Raw genomic sequence first — 25,986 nt, 5'->3', positions numbered from 1 at the left:
TTGTTTCAACGACATGTCACTGCCTGTGCGCGACTGTGGATGACCACGTGCAGACATTCCATCTCCAGCTGAAAACATAATTATTTTGCGTATAAGAATAAGATTCCTTAAACAAGTACGATTTTACTAATAAAAAAATTAATGTAATATGTAGTAGATGGACTTCAAGTTACAAAAAGTGCTATAACCAAAATACTTACAACCCGATCTACTGGATGATTCCTAAAATTGAAATATTAATTTAATTACAATCTTCGATTGTATAATTAAGTCCAAATTAATATTTATTATAAATAATGTAAGAATACCGATCGAAGGCTCCCAAAATCGTTGTTGCTACTTGTCTGTAAAAGTAAACATCACAGAACATGTACGTTAATGCAATTTTAAGTAAATTTCTCTTAAGTTATACGTAATCATAAATACTACTTCAATTGATTAAAAAATAAGAACATACAAAATAATATACTACTCACACTTTTCGCATCCAAGGCAATAGCAGCATCACCATAAACGACCTGTATTGAAATAGCGTATAAAGTAGCAATGTTACAATACTGCATATCCGGCTTATAAAAAACTATGAACCCTAGAATGGTCCACTCAAAATTAATTAACTTATTTTACTACCTGACTAAAATTAATTCTACTACTATCCGATCCAACATGCTTTACATGGGTGAAGTTAGTAGGCCCAGATATACTTGACTTCGATAAGCGCTGAGGCTCTACGATTCTAAAAATTATTAGAAGAAAAGCAATCCCAAACTATGTAGGAAATTATTAAAACTACACAACCAATAATTTTAACGTCAATTTAACGGAAGTAATGTAGGAGTAAACATTGGTACCCTTTTTTTCCTTTCTTCCCTACGGTAGCTAATCTAGTTCTCATCCTAGCAGACGCGAGGGTCAAGTCTAAAGTTATTGCATCTAAAACAAGCGTTAAGAAAAATATTGTCCAAGTATTCAGAAACCTACGTTAGTTTCAAAATAGAAAGACTAATGTAGCCTATTTTATGACTTTGAGTTAAAGCTACATATAAGCGTAAAGGCAAATTGTAAGTATTGCGCTAAAATCTTTTAACGAAAGTTCTTACCGGAGTCGTACAAATTCTTGAAGTGGATTAAACCTGTAGAATCTACTCCTGAACACAGCGAAGCGTTCGTATTCATTGGTAGTAACTGCAACAAGTTAATAAATTACATTTGTATGTAATATCTAGTGATTCGATATTATCTTGTAGTTATACAGGTGTCCTTCTAACCTTTTTTAATGAAATAATTTGAACTCTTTCTGAACTAAAAACGTTGTATACGGTAACGCAGATATCAGAGAATGCAATAATATAAGGATGGCAATAAGCTAAGACATTAAAAATAATAGAATATAATTATTAATCTTTCAACCTTCAATCATTAAAACTACGTAAATTAAACCTTACATATTGTATGTACTGGGTTTAACCAAACAAGATCAGCTTGCCTACTTCTAAAACCGTTCGATTTGACATAAACTCCTTTTTCTTTATTAAATCAAAACCACGCATTAAATCTTAGCGCCTAACAGACCTTGATAAGGGAAGTAACACTTATACTTACTGCTAAAGCACAAAAGAAATTCATCATCACCAACTTCTATTGCAGTAACAGCCTCCATTTGAGTTTGTAAAATGGAAGATAACGATTTATCTTCGCTACTGATAAGCTCTGCAAGGCATTCAACAATATTAATTTCAATCCAAAATAAATTAACAAGTTACTGCAATCTAAGTATTACTTTGTTCAGAATGTCTGCCTTCAACATCAAATAGAGAGAATCCAGCATAATAGCAAGCACAAACATGGGAATTGCTAAATACCGAAAGACGATAGCAAACACTAGGAAGGCTAAATGTCTTTCAAGGAATAATACAAATTTATTAGATCACAAAAACTCAATTTATTGTTCTAAATAACGCGAATTTACCTTTAATTTGTTAAACGTTATACCATGAATCCTATAAACTAGAATACTTCTTTTTAAAGCTACGCAAAGTATTTGAGTTCTATCATCGGATAAGCATCCAGTAGCAAAGTATGAACAACCTGACGCGAACAAGTTAAATAAATTGTTTAGGAGTAGCTTATAAATGTATAAATTATAATCTAAAGCTATCTTCAAACCTTTAGTATCAGGCAATTTATTAAATTCGGTATCTTTCTTGTCGAATACTTCGGCAAATTTCGCTAGCCTAACAGATTTACCCTTCCCTATTACAGTAAACACAACAAAATATGTACTGTAAGCCAAGCACGGCCGAGCCATTCAATAAAATCGTACAGAAATGAGACGATAACCTACCAGCGATCATAGCTATTGTCTTTTCTTCTTTGATATACTGCAACTGACAAATTTTCTTTACACCATCATTTAAGCAACTTAGAGCTGTAAATTAAACAAATAAAGTCACTCTACTTATTAAACGTAAGAAAGTTGAAAATTCTAGCACCATATCAAATTTAGACGAACCGCCATTGCTATTTTCGAATAAATACATCCCTTCTTCACATCCAAGAAAAATTCGGTTTGTATCTATTTGCGACAAAGATAATAGTATTAACGCTACCTTAAATCCACAAGTATAATAAATAAACCCCAAAAGTAATGCATATACCGCAAATACACGCAGATAGTATCTTGATGGAGCTAACAGTGGACTGATCAAAAACTTCTACGGCTTGAAAAGGTAACTACAGGGGCGAAACACATATTTGAAAGCGCTGAATATAACTAGTCAGCGTAACTCTGACTTATCATATCGTAAAGTGACATTAACAGTAATATTAACGAGTAGATGCAGGATAAAGACCACGTATGACTAGTTGCATCACCTGAGCCTGTCGATCTTGCTCTCGTAAATTCGTAAGTATGTAGTTAATTAACTCGATAATTTCATTTTTTTCACTAGGTGAATCAGCTAGCATCAGTTGTTGATAGCTAATACCAGGTGGCTCCGCAGTAACTACAGCCTACATATTAATAGTATTACATCAGTACAAATCATATGCTAAGAGTGTAAAATAATGTGTGAAAACTGAAATATACCAATAAATACGTAATACTAGAAGTATTAGATATAGCACAAATGCACTAACATTTAAAATACTCGAGATATCTTTTTTGTTAGCGTGGATAACATCTGCAGATGTAACGGAAGTAACAGCTACTCCTGGATCCCTATGCAATAATATAAATTTCTCCGTTTCCCATTCTATTCAGTTCATTAATGCAATAAAATTATAAGCTACAAACCTAAGATCCAGAGCTATCGTCATCGCCTCCGTAGTTATGTCATATAGATACAAGCAAAAATTTTTAATTACGATTCTACTTTTTATCCAGCCTTTTCTAACGCCTCCAGGTTTAGGAACCTAGCATCAATTACAGAAGTCACATTAAAACTAGCTATACGAGTATGACAAATGAAAAAGTTAACCTACTCTTATAATGCCATCATACGCTTTTCCTTCAACTTCAGTATTATCAATCTTTGGAATTGGAACTTTCGAAAAGAAGCATACCTAGTGTAAGGCTCAAAAAGTACACATAAATATGCAAATCGCTAGAATAGGAGTACCTTCATGTTTCGTCGATTTTCGTTCCACTTCTTCAGTTAGCAAAACGATCTTTTCTTTCATTTCCAAACTTTGACTCTCTTTTTCAAAAAATTTTCTGTAAATATGAACGTTGTTCAGTTCAGTAAAATAATATCTTATTTTGAACTAAGAACAGCATCAAACGTACTTTTCAAGAGCAGCAAAAGAAGTCTTAAGCGCATTTAGTTCATCCGTTAATTTTTGTTTCGAAGTCTTTTCTTCCTGTAATAACGCTTGCAATTGAATATGTTCTTGTTTATCAATTTTCGCCATTCTTCTTGATTGCCAAGTTTCAGTGTTTCTTGCATACTAATGATTGAATTACACCAAAATAAGAGATTGGCATTTTAGCACTTCCTTATAGAAACACCACTTATAATTATATAATTGAATAGCAAATATTATGCCACTATACCGAGGAGCTAGACTTTAATTCTTCTACATCTACAGCTAATTTTTTCGCCATTTCTTGTAAATTAACGCGCACATCTCTTTCACCTTGAACCCTAAGAAAGAAGAAACGAAAATACATTTATTGCAAAAACATATTGGGAAAGGCCTTTCGAATAGTTTTAACGTACGGCTCAATCATTTACCATGTAATAATTTCCGAAATTTGGTCTTCCCAAGATTCTATATTTTCATTTGCACGTTTACCGTCTCCAGAAGCTTTATCAACAATAACGCTTTCTCGCTTTGACTTATCAATTTCCCGTTGTAGCTATGGAAAGGTAGTATAAGAGTTAGTTAATTTATCCGGAATTCAAAATTAAGGCAACCGTAGTATTTTTACCGATAGTTTTTCATTTTTTAGCTGCTTATTCTTATCATTAAGCATAGCTATTTCTCGTTTATATTTCTGTTCGACTCGTGTAAACTCTTCCCGACTGTCGTTAATGCTATTTTAATATTGAAAATACGGATATGTGATCAGTAGAATGATAGTTGATTAACTATCTTTTTCACTCTTATTTAAATAATAACCTTTCAGTTCTGACTTTTTCAACCTTTTGCTGTAAATTTTCAATCTAGACCAGCAAATAAATAAATTAGAGAATTAAATAGCATTCGAAATTCTTAAGTTCATAACTAAGACAGTACTTCTTTATCTTGCGTTGTTGTTTTTCGATTCAATTCTTCAATGTTAATTTTTAAATTCTAGAGTACACAAGTAGCAACCCTTTCATTACGACAGTTTACAAATCACGACATTATCAATTATAATATTATGTCACTTACGCGAATTGCTGATGTATGTTTTTCACGCTCGTGACGCAGTATTTCTTCGTGTTCTGACTGCTCACGATTAAGTGTTACTTTAAGCCTAATATAAATGTATCATTCCCTTAATCACGAAGCCTGCATTATAACTTATCAAGTTTCAATATGTCATACCTTTGTACTTCCTCTAAGTGACCCCTACTCATTTCATTGGTGTCGACTTTTTGTTCCTTAAATAAAAATAATAAAATACGAGGTATTACAAAAGTTGAAACAGGCATCAAAGCATATTCACAGGTTTAGAAAATTACTGACTTTCAGCTTCCCAACTTCGACCTGTAACTGCTTAACCTCCTGTTAAGTAAAGTGTCATAAGCCGACATGAAGTAGATGTATATTTTATTCAAAATTCACTTATTCCTGCTCAATAGTTGTTTTAATTTAAAATAACGCGATTTGCATCTATATCTCTTACCGCATCGCTTTTTACTCGCATTTTTTTCTCTTTTTCGAAGCTAATATTAACACCGTCTAGCTGTGCCTGCAACTAATTATTTGTTCAATATTGTGAATAAAAGAACTTTAGTTTAGAAAATTAAATGTATCATTTACATACATCTCGTTTACTTCGCTCCAACGACCGATATTGACGATTTGTGGTATCAAGCTTTGATTTTAGTGTTTCTGTTTATAAAATTAGAATGAGCGACAACAAAAGTTTAATCGTTACAAGAAAATTCCGGCATTTGCACGACCAAACTAACCAATTTCATCCTGCTTTTCCCGAAATTTTCGTGCATGCTTTGACTCTTGTAATTCTAAATTATCGAGTCTAACATGAAGCCCAAGTCAAAAATTAGATTATTCATGTTGCTCATACTATTAAATAATTCATTTCCAAAAACAATACACAAAACTTTTACTAACTTTTCGTGAAGACAATTAATTTCTTCACTTAATTTACTTTTCGAAATTGCAACCGATGCTAGCTCCCCTTCTTGTACTGTAATAGTAGCTTCCGACGAAGATATCGTCTAATTTTAATTATTATGATACTTTGCATTAGAGATTTATGCATTACACTGTCAAGGCTGACTTGACTGATCGAAAAATATTATTCCTAATAATGTGTAACTATTGCATACTACAGTCCTTTACAATTTGTATTTATGATAATACCTCATTTAATTGCTTAATTTGATGTTGAAGATCACGATTAGTGCCTTCTAATTTTCGTATCTTTAGCTCAGTTTCTACATTTCAATAATTTTAGAAGTATAAGAGGACATGATACATTTATAATTTCCACACCACAAAATTAACTAACCTTCTTCAAGTGAAGCAAGTTTCGTAGACAACTGATTGTCATCATGTTTTTTCAATTTCAGCTGCTTGATTTCGTCTTCGTAACCTATCATATCGATCAAATTTACAAAATGTTACATACTCAGCGAGAATTATGCAAGTTTAATAGTTGCGACAACGAATAAATTAAACAAATAAGATGTAAGCAAAATTTAAAGAAGAAACAATACTCACGCATAAGTCTCTTTTTATACCGATCTAATTCATCATGTAACGTTTTCGTTTCATTTGATCTTTCTTGAGATGTTCTGTTATTACCACCTTCATGGGTTATACGTAAATTGGTTGCAAATACATTGAAAATTTATACTGTACGCTAAGACATATATAATGGATATAAGCTCATAAAATTTATTAACTATTACCAATTGGTCCACCAAGTCGCTTAGGCAGTTGACTATTAATAATAATAAACAAGAGATAGACATTACTTTACAAATTTATCGAAATGAGACTAAAGCCCATAAAATTATGCCAAACCTATCACTTGAATACGAGAAACCAACAAAAGGAAGTTGAAGACCAGTAAACTGTAAATGAGATCTTGGTTTATCAGGAATCTATAATTCGCACCAGTAGTGGAGAAAATGATTACGTTCAATATTTACAAATCTATACTAATCTCATAAGGAATAAGGTAACAAAAACGCCTCATACCTCTAATTCTGCTAGTTGATCAACGTCAAAATTTGAAGTATCTTGAGGATGAGTAACTTCAGGAATATATGGCGGTTGAACTAATGAATGAAAAATAACGATCATCTAAATATCCGAAGATTAAAATGAAATTACGTATCAAGGTCGGTCACCATTTCTAATATTTTCCCAATCTAGTCCTTTAAAAAATGAGTGCTTCATAATCTCTTTTAATCCTCCGCGTCCAATACGCCTTTCTGAGGATTGGCAGAACCTTTTAAAATTTTTGCCAACTTACATTAGCTCAAATAAGTGCAGTATACACTGTATTTTATCGAGCTAGTAGACATACCTGTTCATTAAATCCTTAGCAATACCAGATACATCTATATCTTCATAATCCGGAAATGCAAAGTTACCCTAAGAATAGAATCATGGGTTGCAGTGGAGCCTACTTTCACTTTAGGTTCACCAGTATAAATCCTTTTCTAATCTCAAAATTTCTGATTAAAAATTAGCATACTAAAAGCGGCGCTAACAAAATACTAACTTTATGGCTCATAATCCTCCCGTAAGTTTCGACCAGAGATTCAGAATAAAATGGCGTCTCTCCATATAACATTTCATACATGCAAATTCCTAATGACCACCAGTCTGCTTCAGTTCCATAGCTACCTTTGCCATCCATGGCCTATATCCAGGTACAATTTCAGATGCAAGAAAAAACCTAAAAGAACATCTTAAATTACAAATTTTACTGACCTTAAGAACTTCTGGTGATATATAATCTGGAGTGCCAACAGCAACAGCAGAGTAAACCTTTCATTAAGCAATAACATGATAGTTACAAAGATAGTATAGAAGACAACTAGATAAATGGAACCTTCTCCACGTACCTTCCCATTTTCCATTTTAATACAAGATCCAAAATCCGCTAAGCGAATATGTCCATTGTAATCAAGTAGGACATTATCAGGTTTTACGTCCCTATTCACGAAGAAAATAAATTTTATCTACAATAGAGTAGTTAATAATTTATATAGCCAGAAATTGAGAATAAAATACTTGTTATTGAATAGAATTATTCAAAGTTTTAAACCTGTGTACATAACCCAATTGATGAACAGAATCTAAGGCAAGCACGATTTCGGCTACATAAAAGAGTGTCATCTCTTCCGGCAAGTGGTCTTCATATTTACTCAGCAAGGTCAATAAGTCTCCACCGTTGTAATAATCCATAATGTAATACTAAAATTACAAACATAAACACAGAATTTTAAAAATAATGATTATAAAAAACTGTATACTACAAGCTAATATGAGTGCGAGCGCTACCAACACATCAATGAACCCATTATTTACTATCAGAAATAGTATAAATAAGAATTATACTCAATTAAAGTAGCGTATGTGGATGAAAGTAGACAAGTTACTTATAAGATTTACGATATGCTATATATTATAACCGCATTTTGATTTAGTAATATATCGTTATAGCAATGAAAAATTTGTAGATTAAAAACTAGCTAAAGAATTTCCGCTTACGATAAAATTTTCGTCTTCAAAAGAATAATATAGTGCAGTGATCCACTGTCGATTGCCATGAACTAAAACATCGCGCTCTTCACGGAAACGAGCAGCCTATTTGAAGAAGGTGCATGGACGTAATTATTAACAACTTATTAGATATTTTTATCTATTTTAAGTTAACTCGTAGTGAAAGTAACGACTTTGAAGCGTTTACAGGCTATAAAATAAGGTTAAAATTTGCAAATCTATTGTAGTTCTATCATATCGTCACCTTGCATATATCGTATTGCAATCACTGGTGAAAATACGTATGGAACAATTTATCTTTAATACTATATAATCAAATGCTGATTGCTATCTAGGAGTAATTTTTGTAAGAGTCGAAATTCATAAAGAATTTTAAAATATATTTTACCTCAGGTCTCTTCAGAATGTCCCATTTACTCTGCTTCTTCATAGCAAATACTCTTTCGGATCCCTTCAACTTGACGACGCTAACCTGTATTTGATAAAGATATTAATTGTATAATTATATATCTCAATACTAACGCAATGTATGTATATCGTCTATTTTTACAACTTAATTTCAATAAGTGCTCGATTATTTCTTGCAGTATTACAGTCTTAAAAACAAAACATAAATAAATGCCATTCCAGTACAAAGAATAGAATTACCTATTCAAAATAACTACACTCCCTATATGCGCAAATACTTGCGGAGAAAGATTGAAATATGATATAAGGTTTCTAACAAAAGTGTGCTATAAAAATTAGACTCTATAAAAAACTTGATTCAATTCTTGAATATTATGCTAGTTGTAGGTGTAATTCTCGTTGTAAATAATTCTAATTCTAAACAGTATGAGACCATGTGATTATTGTTACTATACTTTGTCAAGTAATATCTCGTATTACCTCGACAGAAGAATTATACATTTATTTACTGTAACATATCATCATATCATTATGTCTACAGTAACCATTGTTATCAACAGAGACTACTAAAAATAAAAGAGACCAGACTAGAAACTAATCAACTCTAAAATTTCAACCAATTAATAATTATAATAATGACTTATACAGTAATCCTTAGAGATATGATTGCATTTATTATACTTAAATGTATATTTAATGCATCATTGTTGAATTGGCTAAAATTTTATCATTGCAACATCACGTAGAACAACATATCCATATTTTAAAACAGATTAAGACACAGCTAAGCAATTTACAACCCCTAGACTCAATATGGCATACTATTTTCTATTAGTCAATCAATACAAGATTATTGATTGATTGTAATTCTTATTACAAAGGCGATTTATTTACATACCTCTCCAAATGCTCCACGCCCGATAACATTAACAACACTAAAATCAACCGGTTTTAATCTTAAATCGCTGATTTTTTTGGCTATTGGATTAGCTGTAAGTTATGTAATAAAAGCGATTAAGGAGACAAGTTGCTAGCATATTAACTCTGATATGAGTAAACACATTATTACAAACATCCACATACTTATTAATAATATAGTTATAGTTAAGGCAAAAGTCAATACCAACAAAAAAATATTAAAAAATTTTTACCATTAGCTACTAAAATTTAACATCTGTTGCTTAAGAAACGATTAACAACAACAACTAAGCTGGGAATGATTAAAGCAACACTACCCTTACCAGCAAGTTTATTTATAGCATGTATAAATTCGGCACATAAATCATCTCAAACTAGTGCTAGAGAAACATTAGATGTAGACAGCATTTAGACATGCCCTTAAGCCACTGATCAGGTATTGCAAAGCATTTTTAGTACGGCTACAACATACCTAATATTATTATATTTTTACACAGGAAATCGATCTTGTTACATATTATGACCGCAACAAGTAATACTATATTTGCTTATATTGATAACCATACTTGTTGTGATATCAAACAAAGATATTATAATGTGATCTCTACGAACCTATTTGTCTCAATAATGGACTTAAAAATGTGCCTAATCAGTTTTATATAATTTTCAAGCTAGAGCCTCATTACACATAAAATGTCGCAACAATGTATTGTGCTTTGTGATATACCTATGATTTCGTATATTGGCGTCAAAAGAAACTGAATTAATGTTGAAAAAATTTTTTTAATTTCTGAATAAATACAGAACTGCTACGTAAACTTGCTTATATTCGTACCATTGCATAAACTTACATCTGTAATGCAGATATTAAGATAATTTTTGAGCTATGACTGTCATTACTGTAATTACTACAAACACTATCATTTCAGTACAGTACGATTTAAAAGGTGTGTACAAAATCAGGGTCTTTCTGATTCCAGCTGTACAGGCAGTAGTCGTATTATAATCTCGGTAAATGCTAGTTGTACAGTTTATAAGAGCTTTCCCATTAATAATACAATCTCATTGCGTCAATGCGCTTCAATTTATAATAAACTAAAGCAACCACCGATCCAATCACAAATGTCAGCACAAATGGTCAGATCCCTTACGAAAACTGTCAGCTTTAATATTTGTCCATTTTCAATTTAATATTACAAACTAAGTTATCTCAAATGCAGGAAAGTAAGGTAGAAGAATGAAAAATAAAAGTTATGTGGCATAATTGATAATGAATTGTGAGTCACTTAGGTACGTATTGGAATAGTAGGCTAATAAGAGAATGAGAAATTGTAAGCCTACTCTATCAGTAGTGAAATTCCATAATTTTTGATCACTTAATTGATGTTATCAATTCAAATTGTCATATCAGCGATATTTTAGTCTACCTAATCAATTAGTCTTAACAACTGCAGTAATAGACTATCAAATAACAAGCTAACTATCAAAAAGTGTAATGCATTATCCATCATGACCACGATAAGGCATCTTAACTCATTGCATTTAATTCATTACATTTAACGATATGAAAAATAACACGTACAACACTGCACATTAATTTCGAGTGAAGAATTGCCTCTACACAAATGTTCTGGATGTATTTGTTCGTCCTTGGATCAATGATGAACCTTAACTTAGGTGACGTGATGGAATTAGAACTTTCGTTTACTTTTTAACCGGTATTTCGTTTAAGCTCATTTCCGTACTATATCGGACTTGTTGCTATCATTAAATAGTTGCTCTGGTCATCGACCTGAACGCCTATTATACGCATATACACAGTACAGCATTATTCAAAGAGAAATGATACGATCAAAAGTGCCATCCGATTAATGACAATGAGCCTGAAGGGTTAGTTTATAACATGTCATCATGAACATAGTGGACTGAAAAGCAGAGAAATAACCTCAGCCAAAAGCTAATTTGCTAATGACCATATTAGCACAGCACACTGTACAGTGCAACATACAGTACAGCAACGATAGCAAAATCTCATGGCACAGTACGTATCATGGACTTTTATAATGAAAAAGAAATCGCTATCTAGCAGTTTATTAGTACACACTACCATTACAGTATGACTGCATAAAGTGCACATTACCCCACGGCATCTAGGATCGTTGTTATTTATTAGGTACTAACCGTAATATTGAAACAACATCTATGATATCTGTACATTACTCCACGGCATCTAGGGTCGTTCGTCGTTTATTAAGTTAGTAACCGTAATACCGAAATAACGTCTGTGATATCTGCCTATTACTCCATTATCTAGGATCATTGTTTGTTAGTTGCCTACCATAAAATCGAAACAACATCTACGACATTACATAATTATCGACCACTAGCATTTTTATCAGTATTGTACGACATGTATCAAATTTCACAGCCATTCTTGGTGCAAATAAAAGCGTCGCCGTAACAATGACGTTATGGGCTACGAGCAGACAAAATGGAGTTGTTCTGCAAAGGCTGTCTGAGATATGCTCGTAAAACGTTGCAAATTAATTATCAACTATTACCAATGACCATGCTACAGTAATTACATGTACCGTATAACACCAAACTTTCAGGGTTAAAAGCGTTTGACTGATGCTAATGCATTCGATATTCTACAATAAAGTTTCTTGCAAGTAAGCACTGAGAGTGTTACTCAAGAATAAAGTAGTCTGTATTGAAGTGTACTTATATTTTATATTTATTTACGCGAAATTATTGCATAAATGTTGTGTAGTACTTTTCACATATTGACGATGAAATTAAGATCTCTATCAAGGAAATGTTAGGCGACAATATAATGTTATCATCTTGATAAGAGGTGTTGTTTTGGAGTGGAAAAAGAAAAAAAGATGGATAAAAAATAATGATTCGGAAATGATTCAGTCAGTCAGTCATCATGAGGATAAAATTCGCGCAAAGAATTGGCTGGGTTTTAACACCAATATACTAGCATCCAGTAAAGCTGTCGTGCATGTTGTAATGGATTGATAGCTTGACTTACCTAAGTTGACAAAATCAGCAATGACTTTCTCTCTTTGTAAAACTGTAGAACCTTTACATTCTTGGTAAAAGGTCATGAATAAATCCAATAAATATTCAAAATTAATTGGCAGACGTTGATGTTTACTCTTGCCGAGTAAACCCAGATCTTCTAGTTCTAATTGTCTTTGAATCACTTCTTCACTCATGGCGGACAAGGATGACTTTGACTACAATGTATCTTGGTTAGTAATGAACTGATTGAGCTAAAACCAGCCTAGGGAAGAAATCGGTTGAAGGCTTTTTGTTGTCTGTCTTTTGACTTGCTTTCAAAACGAGCCAAATGTTACTATTTTCAATTTGAGGATGACCACAGCAGGGAAGGAATATATTTCAACATAAAAAGCAATCATTAGCAGGATTTCTTTCACATACCATCCATGAATGAACGATAAAGTAATGCTTTAACTATTGCGTAGCTATCAGTGGGGAAATGAGGTTGTTTATTATTGTTCATTGAAAGAGTATTGCACACTGGTTTATGATTCACTGTCATTACTTTTGAAACGTTGTTTGGAAAGTACAGCCTATTCACTAGTGAAACAACCCAGTCAAGGTCGAAATAGAAACTTGCTTATAGCACCTAACTTACTAGAAATGATCCAATAAGTAATCAGAAGGGACAACCGATATGAAGAATCACAACGAAATGGTCCTACTGATCATCATGTTATAAATAAATAAATCAATAATGACAATCGCTGAAGCATGTTGGTTATGAGAACAAGTCAATGTTACAGTAAACTCTCATGACACTTGTACAAGTATTTTCCCCACAGAATAAAATAATCTATCTGCAAGGCATAAAACCTAGTCATTCCATACAGTACATTCATAACCAGTTGACTAACTAAAGTTGGTGGCCATTTTGCTTAGGGATAGAGAAGCAAATAGGTAGAGAAAAAAAACGGTCCGTGTTTCATTGAAATTTTCGTAGGGTTCCTCATTCTACTCGACAGTAGATCAACGCAATGATATCATTTAGCGCAAATTCTGGTGGACCAATGCAATTGAACTCCAAATATGGATTATTACCTTGTGTAATTGTCACTTTTCCAGGCAATTTAGGCAATATTGTTGTTATTTCTTAGCAGAAGAAATCAATTTTTCCATTAGAAAAGCGCCAGCTTAACGCTATCCCGCAAATCCCAAAGCTGATTTTGTCAGTGAAATTGTCGTGTCGCTCCAATGAGAGTGACTGACTGGCCGAGTGACTGCTCACGCAGTGACTCACCCACTAGCGGTAGTCTGGTAGTCAGTCCATGGTCGAAGGGGATACAAATTCTTTCTTCCATGGGTCTTGTTCGCGATGGTCTAGTGTCTGTTTGAGTTGACACCTCAGCTGGTTGCCCATCCGTGCACCAAGAAGGGGAGGTGCACGTACAATAGCCTATAGAGTAGTATTTTCTATAGGGTAGCGGTCGCTGAGTGCGTTTATACCTTAGTTCAGTGAGCACTGTACACAGGTACCGGTACGGGTCCTGTAGGTGACGGACGATATTATTATTATTATTGTTATTATTATTATTATTATTGACGTGTACAGTGTACTGTACTTGATCAGGACTGTACACTGTACACTGTACAGCCCGTAGTCTAGTGTATCAGTTATCGCTCAATTTACTATACTGTATACTCTATATATTACAGAAATGCATGATAGTCTATTACATTTCATCAACGCCAACCACGGTCTCTGTACAGTACAGTACACTGTACTCTACTAGCACTGTGCACTGTGCACTGTGCACTGTGCAATCTGTAGAAGTTATTCGCGGTTTACCTCTACCCTCTATGTCAATATTTTTCAGCAGTAAGCAAAACACATGCCGGCCATTAGGTATCTTGAACCATCTGAATAAATGTTTTTTGTACACTTTACTGAAACTACTCTACTGGTTTATGATGCCGTTATGAATTTATGAACATGGCTAGTTAAACGATATATAAATACGACGATTTTTCCGTCGATGAGTGCAGCCATAGAGGGAGAAGATGAGAGTGGCAATGATATGAAAATGCTTAGCAAAAATTGATCTTGTGCATGTCGGAATGACTCATCGTCATAGTACTCAAGTACAGTAATGTACGTGAATAATAATTCATTTTTTTCTGGTACACAGGACATTGCACGCTGTGAGAAATGTCCGCTGCTATCCATTCGCTGGATTATTATTAGAATTGTATTGAAATCACTTGTACATGTAACTGCAGTTTTAATCGAAGATCGAGACAACTCATGAATCCAAAGATGGAGGATAATATAATGTGCCATTCTACTATATTAGCGCAGGAGACCGTGCATAGTGCAGTATAACAATATTGACAGAGGTAGAGGGAATCAGTCATCGAAGAATGATCGGTCATTCCTAAGATTGGCCGGCCATCCTTAACAATGATTGCAGTCTTGGCATTGGCCGTGACCAATCTTAAAGACAAAATCAGTCTTAGCAATGGCCGTAACATGGACACGTATACTTACCACGATACAACAAGATCTTTATTAGTCTATAATCTACACAGATATCATCACGATAAAAAAGTGGTTATCCGTAACATTCGTAATACTCAAGTGTCTTACAATTACACAGCAGAGTAGCTAGAAAATCGATATTAATGCGTAACCATGTGCTGTAATAGTATCTGAAATGGCTTCGTCTTGCAGTCATAGTTTTTAACATAGAATTGCTTTGGTATTTGTAGCCGTTCATTTAGACAGGAACCCATTTATAAATAATGAGCTAGCCTGTGAAATAACTTCAATTGTAGTTATACATAGTTTTGGAATTTAGGACATGCCTGTCTTTCTAGTCGTTCGCGTAAACAGCTAGTCTATTCAGTACGCCTATATACTGTAAAAGCTCAATCACGGCAAACTTTCCTACTCTACATAGATATTGTAGTCAATGACTTTGTCAAGTAATAATCCATGAAGGAAAGCCCATGACATTGTTATCAAACAATAAATTGAAATAGATACATACACTAAATGACCACCAACTGTTATGATAAATATCCCATTCTAACTTTACTCTAGTACCGTAGTTCATAATGAATATATTAATTGAATGATTTAATTCAAGAATAAATCTACACTAGTAAAATAAAGAAAAAAGTCGTCAACATCATTAATGGAATAGCTTAATCTAAACTATCAAAATAAACATAATAAAGAGAAAAATAACGTCATCATTTCACTAATGGAATACCCTTTGGCCTTGGTTAAGAGTAAATAGACAACACGCCATGACGCCTAGCTGTGCTACAGTATAATATAATAATTTGGTGTATCGTCATGCCTAGCCTATCGAATGGATGATGTCATCTTTATAAATCACCATTCAAGCGTAACCTTAAGGAATATTCCCATTCCTAACGATATATAATTAATCGAAACAACTATCAACTAGCAATAATAAGCATAAAGACTGTAACTTTATGACCGCCTTTTATACCTATATTATTAACAAAGCTGTATAACCAGCTATAATATAAACAACCAATGTTCTACATTGGTAGAAAACTAAATAGATCATGTTATAAGATCGATTGTAAGATTATTCATGCGTCTAGAGAGAAAGAGAGGCAGATGGAAATACTCGTTGACATAAGAAATGAATGATGTAATCAAGTCAAACGAAGTATGTAACAAACTGAAGTTAGACAAGAAATCAAAGCCTTGTTTTATTGCTTTTGAGACACATTACGACAATAATCATCGTTAACGTCTTGGGATATTAATTCTTTTTCTTTCTTTTAAAGAGACCATTGTTTAACAGTTCTTAAACGCTCAGTCATAGATAGGTAAATACTTTTCCTACGATATTTAAGGTCGAATTGTTCATATTACCACTGCTAATAGCTATAAGTATAATATTAAACAGTCTACATACGTGCGAGCGCATGTTGAAAATGAATAAAAAATCGTGCAGTTAAAAGTAGATAATGTTCATATAAATTAATGATATGTCTTATATGTAATCCATGTTGACCATGTAAAATGAAATTTGCACAACTTGGATATTATCTAGAATTGTCCAGTTTCTAAGATACGGGTATGTCAATACAAATCCGTCCATCCCAATGGCAATCCGTTCAAATTGACAGCGCAATTACTTTTCCATTCGGCTTTCTTTTAAAATAAGTTTTGTAAGTTAATCTTTTTCAATAGGATAGTAATACTTTGCAATAACAACAAAAAAAAATACAGTACTAAACATAGGAAGTAGGTTCGAACTTTGATTCTTTAATAAATGCCGTATATAGACTATAGTTAACAAGATAGCAAGAAGCTGGATTGCCGGAGTTGCTAGTTTTTTTATCAAATCATTACTATCAAATTATTGTAGGTATACCGATAGAACAACAATGTCATTCCATAGACTTCCCGGTGCTGTATTGCCAGCTAAAAGCCTATCAATTCTGTGCCTACATCCAATCCATTTTAGTACAGCATTAATCATACCTAATAATTATTTATTGTATTCACACACTAAATTCATAGTCTTTGATCGATGAAAACACTAGTGCCGACAACTTGAATCTCAAGAGAAAATTACTTTTCTGGAATATACATGATTACCGTAAATATCCTGCATTGATAGATATCTATTGTACATTAACAAGAAACTATAATAATTTTTATTTCCAATCGCAAAATATCATAAATTTAAATCCTTGGTAAATATGAAGTTGCCGTCGGTTAGCGTCGACATAACGTAATCAACGTTTACCATTGAAATCTTAATAACTCTGGAAAGAATGATAATCAAATAAAAAATGAACGGTATCACATTTTTCAATCAACAATACGTTCAATTGATCTCGATAAAATATCCATGACTAAATATCGTCAGTAAATCTAGACGTATTAATTCTCTCGAGCAACAATATCGAGCTATCACAGATCAATAGAAGATCATTAATAAGCATGCTAACAGACACATTAAGCCTAAGCCACAAGTTTATCTAATAAGAGACTTTATGATACTGTTACCCTTTCTGAGACGAATCAGTAAGCGAGAATATCAACGCGATATTTCTCGGTAATTCCAATGTCTTTATTTCAACAATTTATTTTGATATAAATTCATTATTTAGAAATAGAAACCATACATAGACCATGAAAAATAAGGACAGCCTATTTTAATGGCAGACGATTAATGCAGCGTTTTTGAATATGGGAATTGTAGTCAATTCAGTAGAGTTCATCATATAATCTCTGAATCAAAGAACTAATACGATTTTCCGTTTCGAAGTTTATCAAAACGATCATTACAGCAATACTACAAAATTACTAGCATAATAATTTAAATTTGGAACATAACCATAAGTAACGTGTATCGAATTTTCATCTTTCTACTTCAATATCCCATTACAGTATGAACAAATGTGAACAAACAGCATTACTATAGCAGCAATTATGACTTGTAATCAGAAAACCTTTTTAAGAAAACCTGTACATCAATATATGCAATATAGTCCCATTATGGAGCCTCCTCCTGTAATAAAATTTTTATAAAATATTGTAACTTTATATTCGTTGTAAACCAAAAATTATAAAATGATAGAAATTTTCCTTTCATAAGGTAAATTGCGATACTAATTTATATACCAAAACGTAATTCTGATTTATGCCCCTGGTTATACGGGACATGTTGGCGGGTTAACGTACATAAAGACATTAAATTCAATCAGCATAGATATGACAATAAAGACGCAATAAAGGAATAGAAAGATCACCCCTAGTTTCTTATTTAATTTCCACTTGTTGCAATGAATGCAAATAAACTAGTAATTTAAAGAAAATAGACAAAATTAATATTAGACCACCGAAAAAAACGCATTATCCATTTATGGATAAACTATAATTTACCATTAAAACCACATTAGCACATAGCAGCATAACCGATAACGTCAATCCACGACTATTAATCTTGACTGTAGTTGAATAAATAGTCGTTCTGAGGAACCAAGGTAAACCAAGGCCTAATAGAATATCAAATATATTACTGCCAACAGAATTAGAGACAGCCATATCTCCTGATCCTAAAAGTTTTAAAATGCCATAAAACGAAATCAAAATAACTAACAATGATTTTTTTTAATTCTCGTATAAAGCATTTGCATAAATTCCTACTTACCTTGACGTGCGACAATTAAACTGGCAATTGCATCGGGAACGCTAGTACCTGCGGCTAGCAATGTCAAACCCATTACAGTATCAGGTATACCAAAAGTGAAACCGATTACAGTTACCTACGTAATAACGATAAATTCAAGAAACGTATTTAGATCATACCGTCATACTTTATTTGTACATATCGGTAATTATGTCAAAGTAATCATACCATCCAAACAAGTATGTATGAAAAACCAGCAATCCATACGACCGACATAATAAAGGTGACCATATACCATCTTGTCCACCTAAAGTGGATTGAAAAATTACTACAATTACCTTACTCATTTTTATTACTTTTGCTAGATATTAGGAAGGCTATTTAATTAATAAAGTGCTCATAGTTGTTATAAATAAATGAAAAAACGACCGCTACAACTGTGCAAAATATATATAGGACTAGAATAATCATGGCCGCTTACTGGGGTATTGCAACAGTTTATCACTTACCTTTCATTCCTACAGTCAGGCACAGTCAACGCAAGTAAAAGACATATTGGATATACACCCACCATCTTTAAAACTGCAAAGAAGCTTTTAACTAAATGAGAAAGAGTAAATACTTGTATTAATTTCAGAAAACTCACAGCTCCGCAAAAAAGTTCAAAAGCCATATAATGTACTGCAGTTACTGAAACTTTAATTCTCATTCATCTTATACAATTACTAGTCTACCATCATGTACCGCTATTACATTCACAGAGAATACATCCGCTGTATAACTTGTAAAAAAAATATCATAATAAAATTTGTGATTTTTGATAAATGGAAATAATACCTGCGTTATAATGACTCGAATGTTCTAAGGTAATAACTTCTGCAGTGATAAACTTTTCTTCGCTCTTTCGAGATGAACTTGAACTATCAGAAATAACGGTGCAAATTTTAAAAATTATAAAAGGTGAAAGAAGAAGCTGTATTAAGGCGAAAATAATTCACTTACCCATTTCGCAGCATTAAAGATTCTTCACTATCAAATATACTCATGGTTTTCATACTCCAGGTAACATGATCTGGATTACTATAAGAACGTTGAATCTCCTATAAATTAATATCAAAAACGAGGTGGATTAATTCATGTTGAGGAGAATTAGTGTATCATGGCTGATTGTCATTGTTCTCAACTGCAATTGATTTGATATTATCACCTTATGGGTTATAATATTTCGACATGCGAATCGGAATCGTGTAGCTGGTGAAAATCGGCGGGTTATCATCAGGCGTACAGCAGCATCCCAAATACTACGGCTACAAATTTGAGACAGTGAAACAAAATTTCATTTATTAGCGACATAGCGCGAGCACAATCAATCGAATAGAACTTCTGTTAATAGTAACACAAAGATGATAAGTTTCACCATCTTACATTTTTAAGCTTTTCAAAGGTTTCTCTCTTACATAGGGTGTAGATTCATATATTAGTTGTTCTTCTTCATCATAACCTAATCATAAAAGAATAATATCTTTATAAAGTTAAATTATATCACCCTCATTAGTTAAACGAAATACATATTAAATACTCTAAGCTATCTCCTTTAGTAAGTTTGGCTACTATAACCAACATTACAGCCACAATTTATACGTTAACACTACAGCTTCATATAGTAATAATATTAGACCTCTACTGTTAGCCAATAGTCTGGATCTTTCTTCTCGATTCCGTTCATAATAATTGTTGCATCGACAAGTTGATACGAAAGAATGTATGACTTCATTATTCCTAAAAAACAGAAATCAAGCTGTGATTTACAAACAATCAATAGTATTAAAACTACTTAATCGTAATAGTACACCATCTCTACTATAGAAGATTACAGTCAATCAAACGTTAAGATATATGTTGTTCCTTACTTCATCAATACAATATAGCCAATATATAGTATCAGAAGACACAGAGAAGTATACCTAGATAGTCAAAATCAAAATTAGAAATATAGTAGCTCGTTACATTCCCTTTCTTTGTTAATTTAGACCAGTTAAAAATCTTACCATGTGACATAACCATCATACATGACCTAGTCATGATAAAATACGAAAAATTTTGATTAAAATCTATTCAGCAAATATTCCACGTTTGAACTATTATCAGCACGTATTTACGGCAATTAATTACTGACCAGGAATAGTCCAATGATTGATAGTATGTAAAAGAAAGAATCTCGAAATAGTGGCCAGACCGTCAGATGAATTGTCTATAGGTTACGTCATATAAGCAATCTTAGGAGCATAATAAAACATATCTAATCTAAGAATTAATTTTACCTCTTTCGCAAATATCCCACATATACCAATAATGAAGAGAATATTAAACACAGCCGACCCAACTATCGTTCCGACGCCGACATCTCCTTTCGTGATAAAAACACCTACGAAGAGCGATTTGATACAATGAATAATAAATTATTATTCGTCTAAATAACTGCACTTAAATAACTATTTATGTAATTGATGAAACTTTGTTAACAACAGGTTTACTATGTAGATATTATTAATACATTTACTCTGTAACAGGTTTCAATATGAAAGTGGGACTTGCAAGTTGTAAAAAAAGTTTTTTTTTAAATTTATTATAATTTCTAACAGGCTCTATAGCTACGAATTAAAATTGTACCAATCTCCAATATTGGTATCACTATAGTCAAAGTTTACTATTAATAGCCTACCAATAATAGAAGTAAATAATTCAGGAGCGGAACTACCAGCAGCCATAAAGGTAGCACCAGCTACATCATCAGAGAAATTAAATCTCTACATATTGATCAATAAAATAAAATAGCAAATATCAGCTAAATATTATTAGGTAATACATAATCAAAGCCTTCTTAGAAAATATTGAATTACTGCCTTATTCATTGCTGTATCTTTTAAGAATAATCTCTCTTCTTACCTCACATATAACTTCCAACGATGCAACAAAGTACTCATCACAGACAACAGCCAGAGCAGCAAACATATAGAAGGCCTACGTGCAATTTATAGAGTCATATTGGAAAAGATTAATTGTATGGTAACTTGAGCAAAAATTAGTATACAAGATACTGAAAATATCCATAATCCTCGCGATTATTATACACGCCTTCATTTCATGTATATACGTGACCTATACACAAATTATTATTCCCTCCCCGTCTTGAGAAAAAGTTAAGAGAGTACATGCATAATATTCTACCACATGTTAACTCTAATTTAGTTAGGTCATAATTTTAAGGTTAAATCCGATAGCTTAGTAAAATACCGAGACAGACAATTTTGAAATTTCTTAATTCTAAAGCTAGTGACCTATGTCGTCTATCTGATTTACAATTAGGTAACGCAACAAGAAAACGGCTACAATATCCATTAAGTTACAGCATTCTAGTAGTGACCAACCATAGAGGTTATCTCGAAATCTACTCAGCTGAGGAATGGTTTCTATTCCTTTCAGTATGTAATTGTTACAAGCGCTTTTTACTCTTTAAGTTATTTGCCGTTCAGTAATTCTAATACTACAGTAGGTATGCTTCAACTCATTTATCTAAAGAGTGCTTGCAAAGTATAGTCTGTAGTAAATTTAAATAGGAGACTGTATTATCCAATGCAAAATACTCCATTTAATTGATCATACTTGTTACTCGTATCAAACGAGTTAATTCTACAGACTTCTTAATGAGACCCATTAATGGTCTTTACCTACATATTTTAGTATTTCAATACATTTTAAAATTAAAAGTTACAACCCCAAAAATGCATATCCATTAAGTAATCAGCATCGTCTTGGACAATATCATGCTGATGATTTTTTTAACTTATTTACGGTGACATTTACTGCACTACAGCAGCAGTATCGGATTAATTTGCTTATAATAATACAACTTCGTTAATTTACAACAGCTAGCCATTCTTACCACAATAAAATGTATAACAACTGCGCCTTGTCGTCGCTGCTGCTGTGTAAAAATATCCTTTGGAAATTCATCAATACCTAGAATGTAAGAAAATGGAATTTCCAATTTAGTCAATGTTGATAACTGCTTAACCAGTAGCATTTATTTCAAAACTGTACAGCAGACAATCGAAATACATTACACTTGAAATATGCATATGTATACATAAGTTAGCAATCTCTCTCCATCATGATAGAATATTATTCGTATCATTATAATAGTTTTTGATAAAAGGGTTCTTTAGAAGCAATCCTATTCTATAAATGTCGAATATTTGCAGTAGCAAGAAGACCGATCCAAGAAAGTAATAATCATGCAAATGAATCGGACTTTATGGACATTAATTTCTAAATGATGTAAAGATTTCAATGGGGTAGTTATTGTAACATGATATCTCAATTATAACGGTAACTACGTAAGGGCTAAATATTTTAGTAGTCCTCGTATAGAACAACAATAACTCTTCATTTAAAATTAACGATCCCCATTCATATCCATCATACGAGTCCTTCTCAGTCAGTGTAAACGTTTTAAGAAGATAGACAAATGCCATCCTTATTATCCATCAGAATTGCATGTATCTTATCCATTTTACATATTAATTAAATTATTGATGATCGGTGAAAAAATTTCGTCATCAATTAATTATCATGGTTATTTTTAGAATGCATGAACAGTTATACAACGATGATGATTTGGCTTAAAATCAATGGTAGACGAACTATGGTGGCATCGGCTACCGTAGTACTGTAAATAGCTGATTTAAGCATCTCCGTGATGCTTCTGACTTTCGCTAAAGATCTCCATGGATGGCTTTAAATGTACTGTTCAACTTCATGAAGTCTAAAAGACAGTAATGTTATAAGTGATCTTTGTCTCTCTACCCCAATGAATGAGCGGAAATCATAAATAGATCATCACAGTGACTACTAGTAAACGATTAAAACAAACTAGCCATAGACGAAGGAAAGACTGGATAACTTTCTATGGATTATTTCGACTTTACAAGATACAATATATTATTCATTTAAAAAATCTGAAATCAAGGCTGTCGAACGTTGCTATAATATTGATAATTTTTAATACTGGCACTGCTCCATTTGCTGATCATGATACCAGGGACTACTAAAAACGATCAAATCATAATTAATAAATGATCGCAGTAGATGTCGATTTAATGCCATTATTAACTGGAGTAAATAATGCTTAAACTTTTAGTCAAAAATTTAACCGGCATTGGATAAGTGTCACCAAGAACAAATAATTCTACTGATTTATTTGATTCAATCGCTTACACAAATCATCAGCGTTAACCGTGTTGTACTTTAAAGCAGCATTTATTCACAGCCGATATAACTATGTAATCCGAATGTCAGAAGATTGATAAACTGCTTGTGACAAGAGTTTCTTTTTCAGTATACTGTACGTATTTAACCTGCGATTTATACAAAAATAGCATTTATGAACTGATTGTCCATTACAACTTTTTCAACTCCCATTCTGTTCGATAACCATAAAGGAAGAAATATCGAAATTCTTTATCCACACGATTGGCCATACCATCCAATGTGATAAATTCATAGTTGCATGTGAACTACGATTAACGATAGTCAATATTGAGAGAGCATAAGAAAAACTAGTGATATCACGAAATTTATTTCTGCCTGTGATACATCCACTAAATATTTAACCATGCAGTTCCAAATGAGGTTTATCCTGTTTTCTTTTTCGCTGAAATCCATTTTTAAGAGTCAGAAAGGAATCATATAGATATTATGGAGGATAAACTGATCTCATCCGATTCAGAACCACTTTAAAAGTAATTGCAACTATTGCTGGAATGGATTATCCATTTTTTTCCCCCTTTTCCGTCGCCAAAACAGCCGTAGCTTCCGGCATACTCAAGTCTCTACTGATTAATGCAAATATTGTAACTTATTGCTATAGCATTCAGCGTAAGGATAGGAAAAAAGGTCAAAGATTCATTCCGTTCACAATATGCCTTCGTAGAACGGCATAGCGTTTGTGTTAAAAAAAGCTCCATACACCATTCGATCCAGTATCATGATGTATTTTCTTCGCTTAACTACCCAAATATGACCGTCAAAATTGTACCCATTTTATGCTTGCAGAATTGATAATAATTGATCAAGAATTAACTTTATTGACCAACATTGCCAATCATGACAAAGTATTTACTATCGACGAAAGAATGGACGGGAAGAGAGAGCTGAAAGTAAGCAAGATTATCATTCTCTAAACATCCAATTCATTGCCTCAATTTTCTGACTTTACTGTACTTTATCCAGTGGTGTTGCTTCTTCTATCCCACCGTATTGATCGATTCTCTAAATAATATATCCAATATCCAATTCATTGCCCTAATTTTCTGACTTTACTGTACTTTATCTAGCGGTGTTGCTTCTTCTATCCCACCGTATGGATCGATTCTCTAAATAATATATCCAATATCCAATTCATTGCCCTAATTTTCTGACTTTACTGTACTTTATCAAGCGGTGTTGCTTCTTCTATCCCACCGTATGGATAGAATAGATAGGTGTTTGCTGCTGAAAAATAGTAGTGGCAATAGGGCACTTTGATTGCATCTTATGACAGTTTCAATTTCATATTAGAATTTTACTCAGTTCTCTTCTTCATGTACAGTGGATGAATTTGATACGTGATCAACAATAGATGTAGATTTCAGCTTGAAAAATAGGGCAGTATTGCCATCTATTAGACTAATCTAGCCTTTAAAAAGAGAGCAATTACAATAGTAGTTGGCTGGTTAAGTCAATAAAAAAAGAGTTAACGTATCCTTTTAGGTTTGGATAATACTACTCGTCGTCAATTTGATATCTAAGCAGAACGATACTAAAACTATCCTCTTCTAATTAGTTTTACTTCAAAATATACCCACAAGACGTTGTCAGGTGTTGTTCATTTGGGCTAGTGATCGCCAGAATTTATTTCATTATTAGGCAAGAAAATAGACACGTCTTGGAGATCAGATCGTGCCCAAGTCTTTCGGAATTTTATTATTACTATTTATCCCCT

At 32.8% G+C, this 25,986-nt stretch overlaps 2 protein-coding genes across 2 annotated transcripts; both read right to left on the bottom strand.

Annotated features, from left to right (window-relative positions):
* Positions 1-6,665: 6,665 nt before the first annotated feature.
* On the bottom strand, positions 6,666-12,971 carry TRIADDRAFT_33180 (uncharacterized protein; the record flags this gene model as incomplete). The annotated part of the gene is made up of 12 exons (XM_002117834.1): positions 6,666-6,785; positions 6,883-6,962; positions 7,035-7,135; positions 7,214-7,281; positions 7,412-7,552; positions 7,624-7,680; positions 7,758-7,848; positions 7,961-8,109; positions 8,407-8,502; positions 8,807-8,890; positions 9,725-9,816; positions 12,785-12,971. The coding sequence occupies 12 exons, from the start codon at positions 12,969-12,971 to the stop codon at positions 6,666-6,668; spliced, it is 1,266 nt and encodes a 421-aa protein (XP_002117870.1).
* Positions 12,972-18,465: 5,494 nt separating this feature from the next.
* TRIADDRAFT_33154 (uncharacterized protein) lies at positions 18,466-23,028 on the bottom strand (the record flags this gene model as incomplete). The annotated part of the gene is made up of 14 exons (XM_002117833.1): positions 18,466-18,612; positions 18,698-18,870; positions 18,966-19,080; positions 19,173-19,251; positions 19,454-19,648; positions 20,129-20,245; positions 20,571-20,723; positions 20,855-20,908; positions 20,993-21,018; positions 21,121-21,195; positions 21,266-21,369; positions 21,667-21,751; positions 21,891-21,965; positions 22,888-23,028. The coding sequence occupies 14 exons, from the start codon at positions 23,026-23,028 to the stop codon at positions 18,466-18,468; spliced, it is 1,539 nt and encodes a 512-aa protein (XP_002117869.1).
* Positions 23,029-25,986: the final 2,958 nt, after the last annotated feature.

This window comes from Trichoplax adhaerens, genomic scaffold, assembly GCF_000150275.1.
Source record: "Trichoplax adhaerens TRIADscaffold_31 genomic scaffold, whole genome shotgun sequence".
NCBI lineage: Eukaryota > Metazoa > Placozoa > Uniplacotomia > Trichoplacea > Trichoplacidae > Trichoplax > Trichoplax adhaerens.
This window is presented reverse-complemented; position numbering and strand designations above follow the sequence as displayed.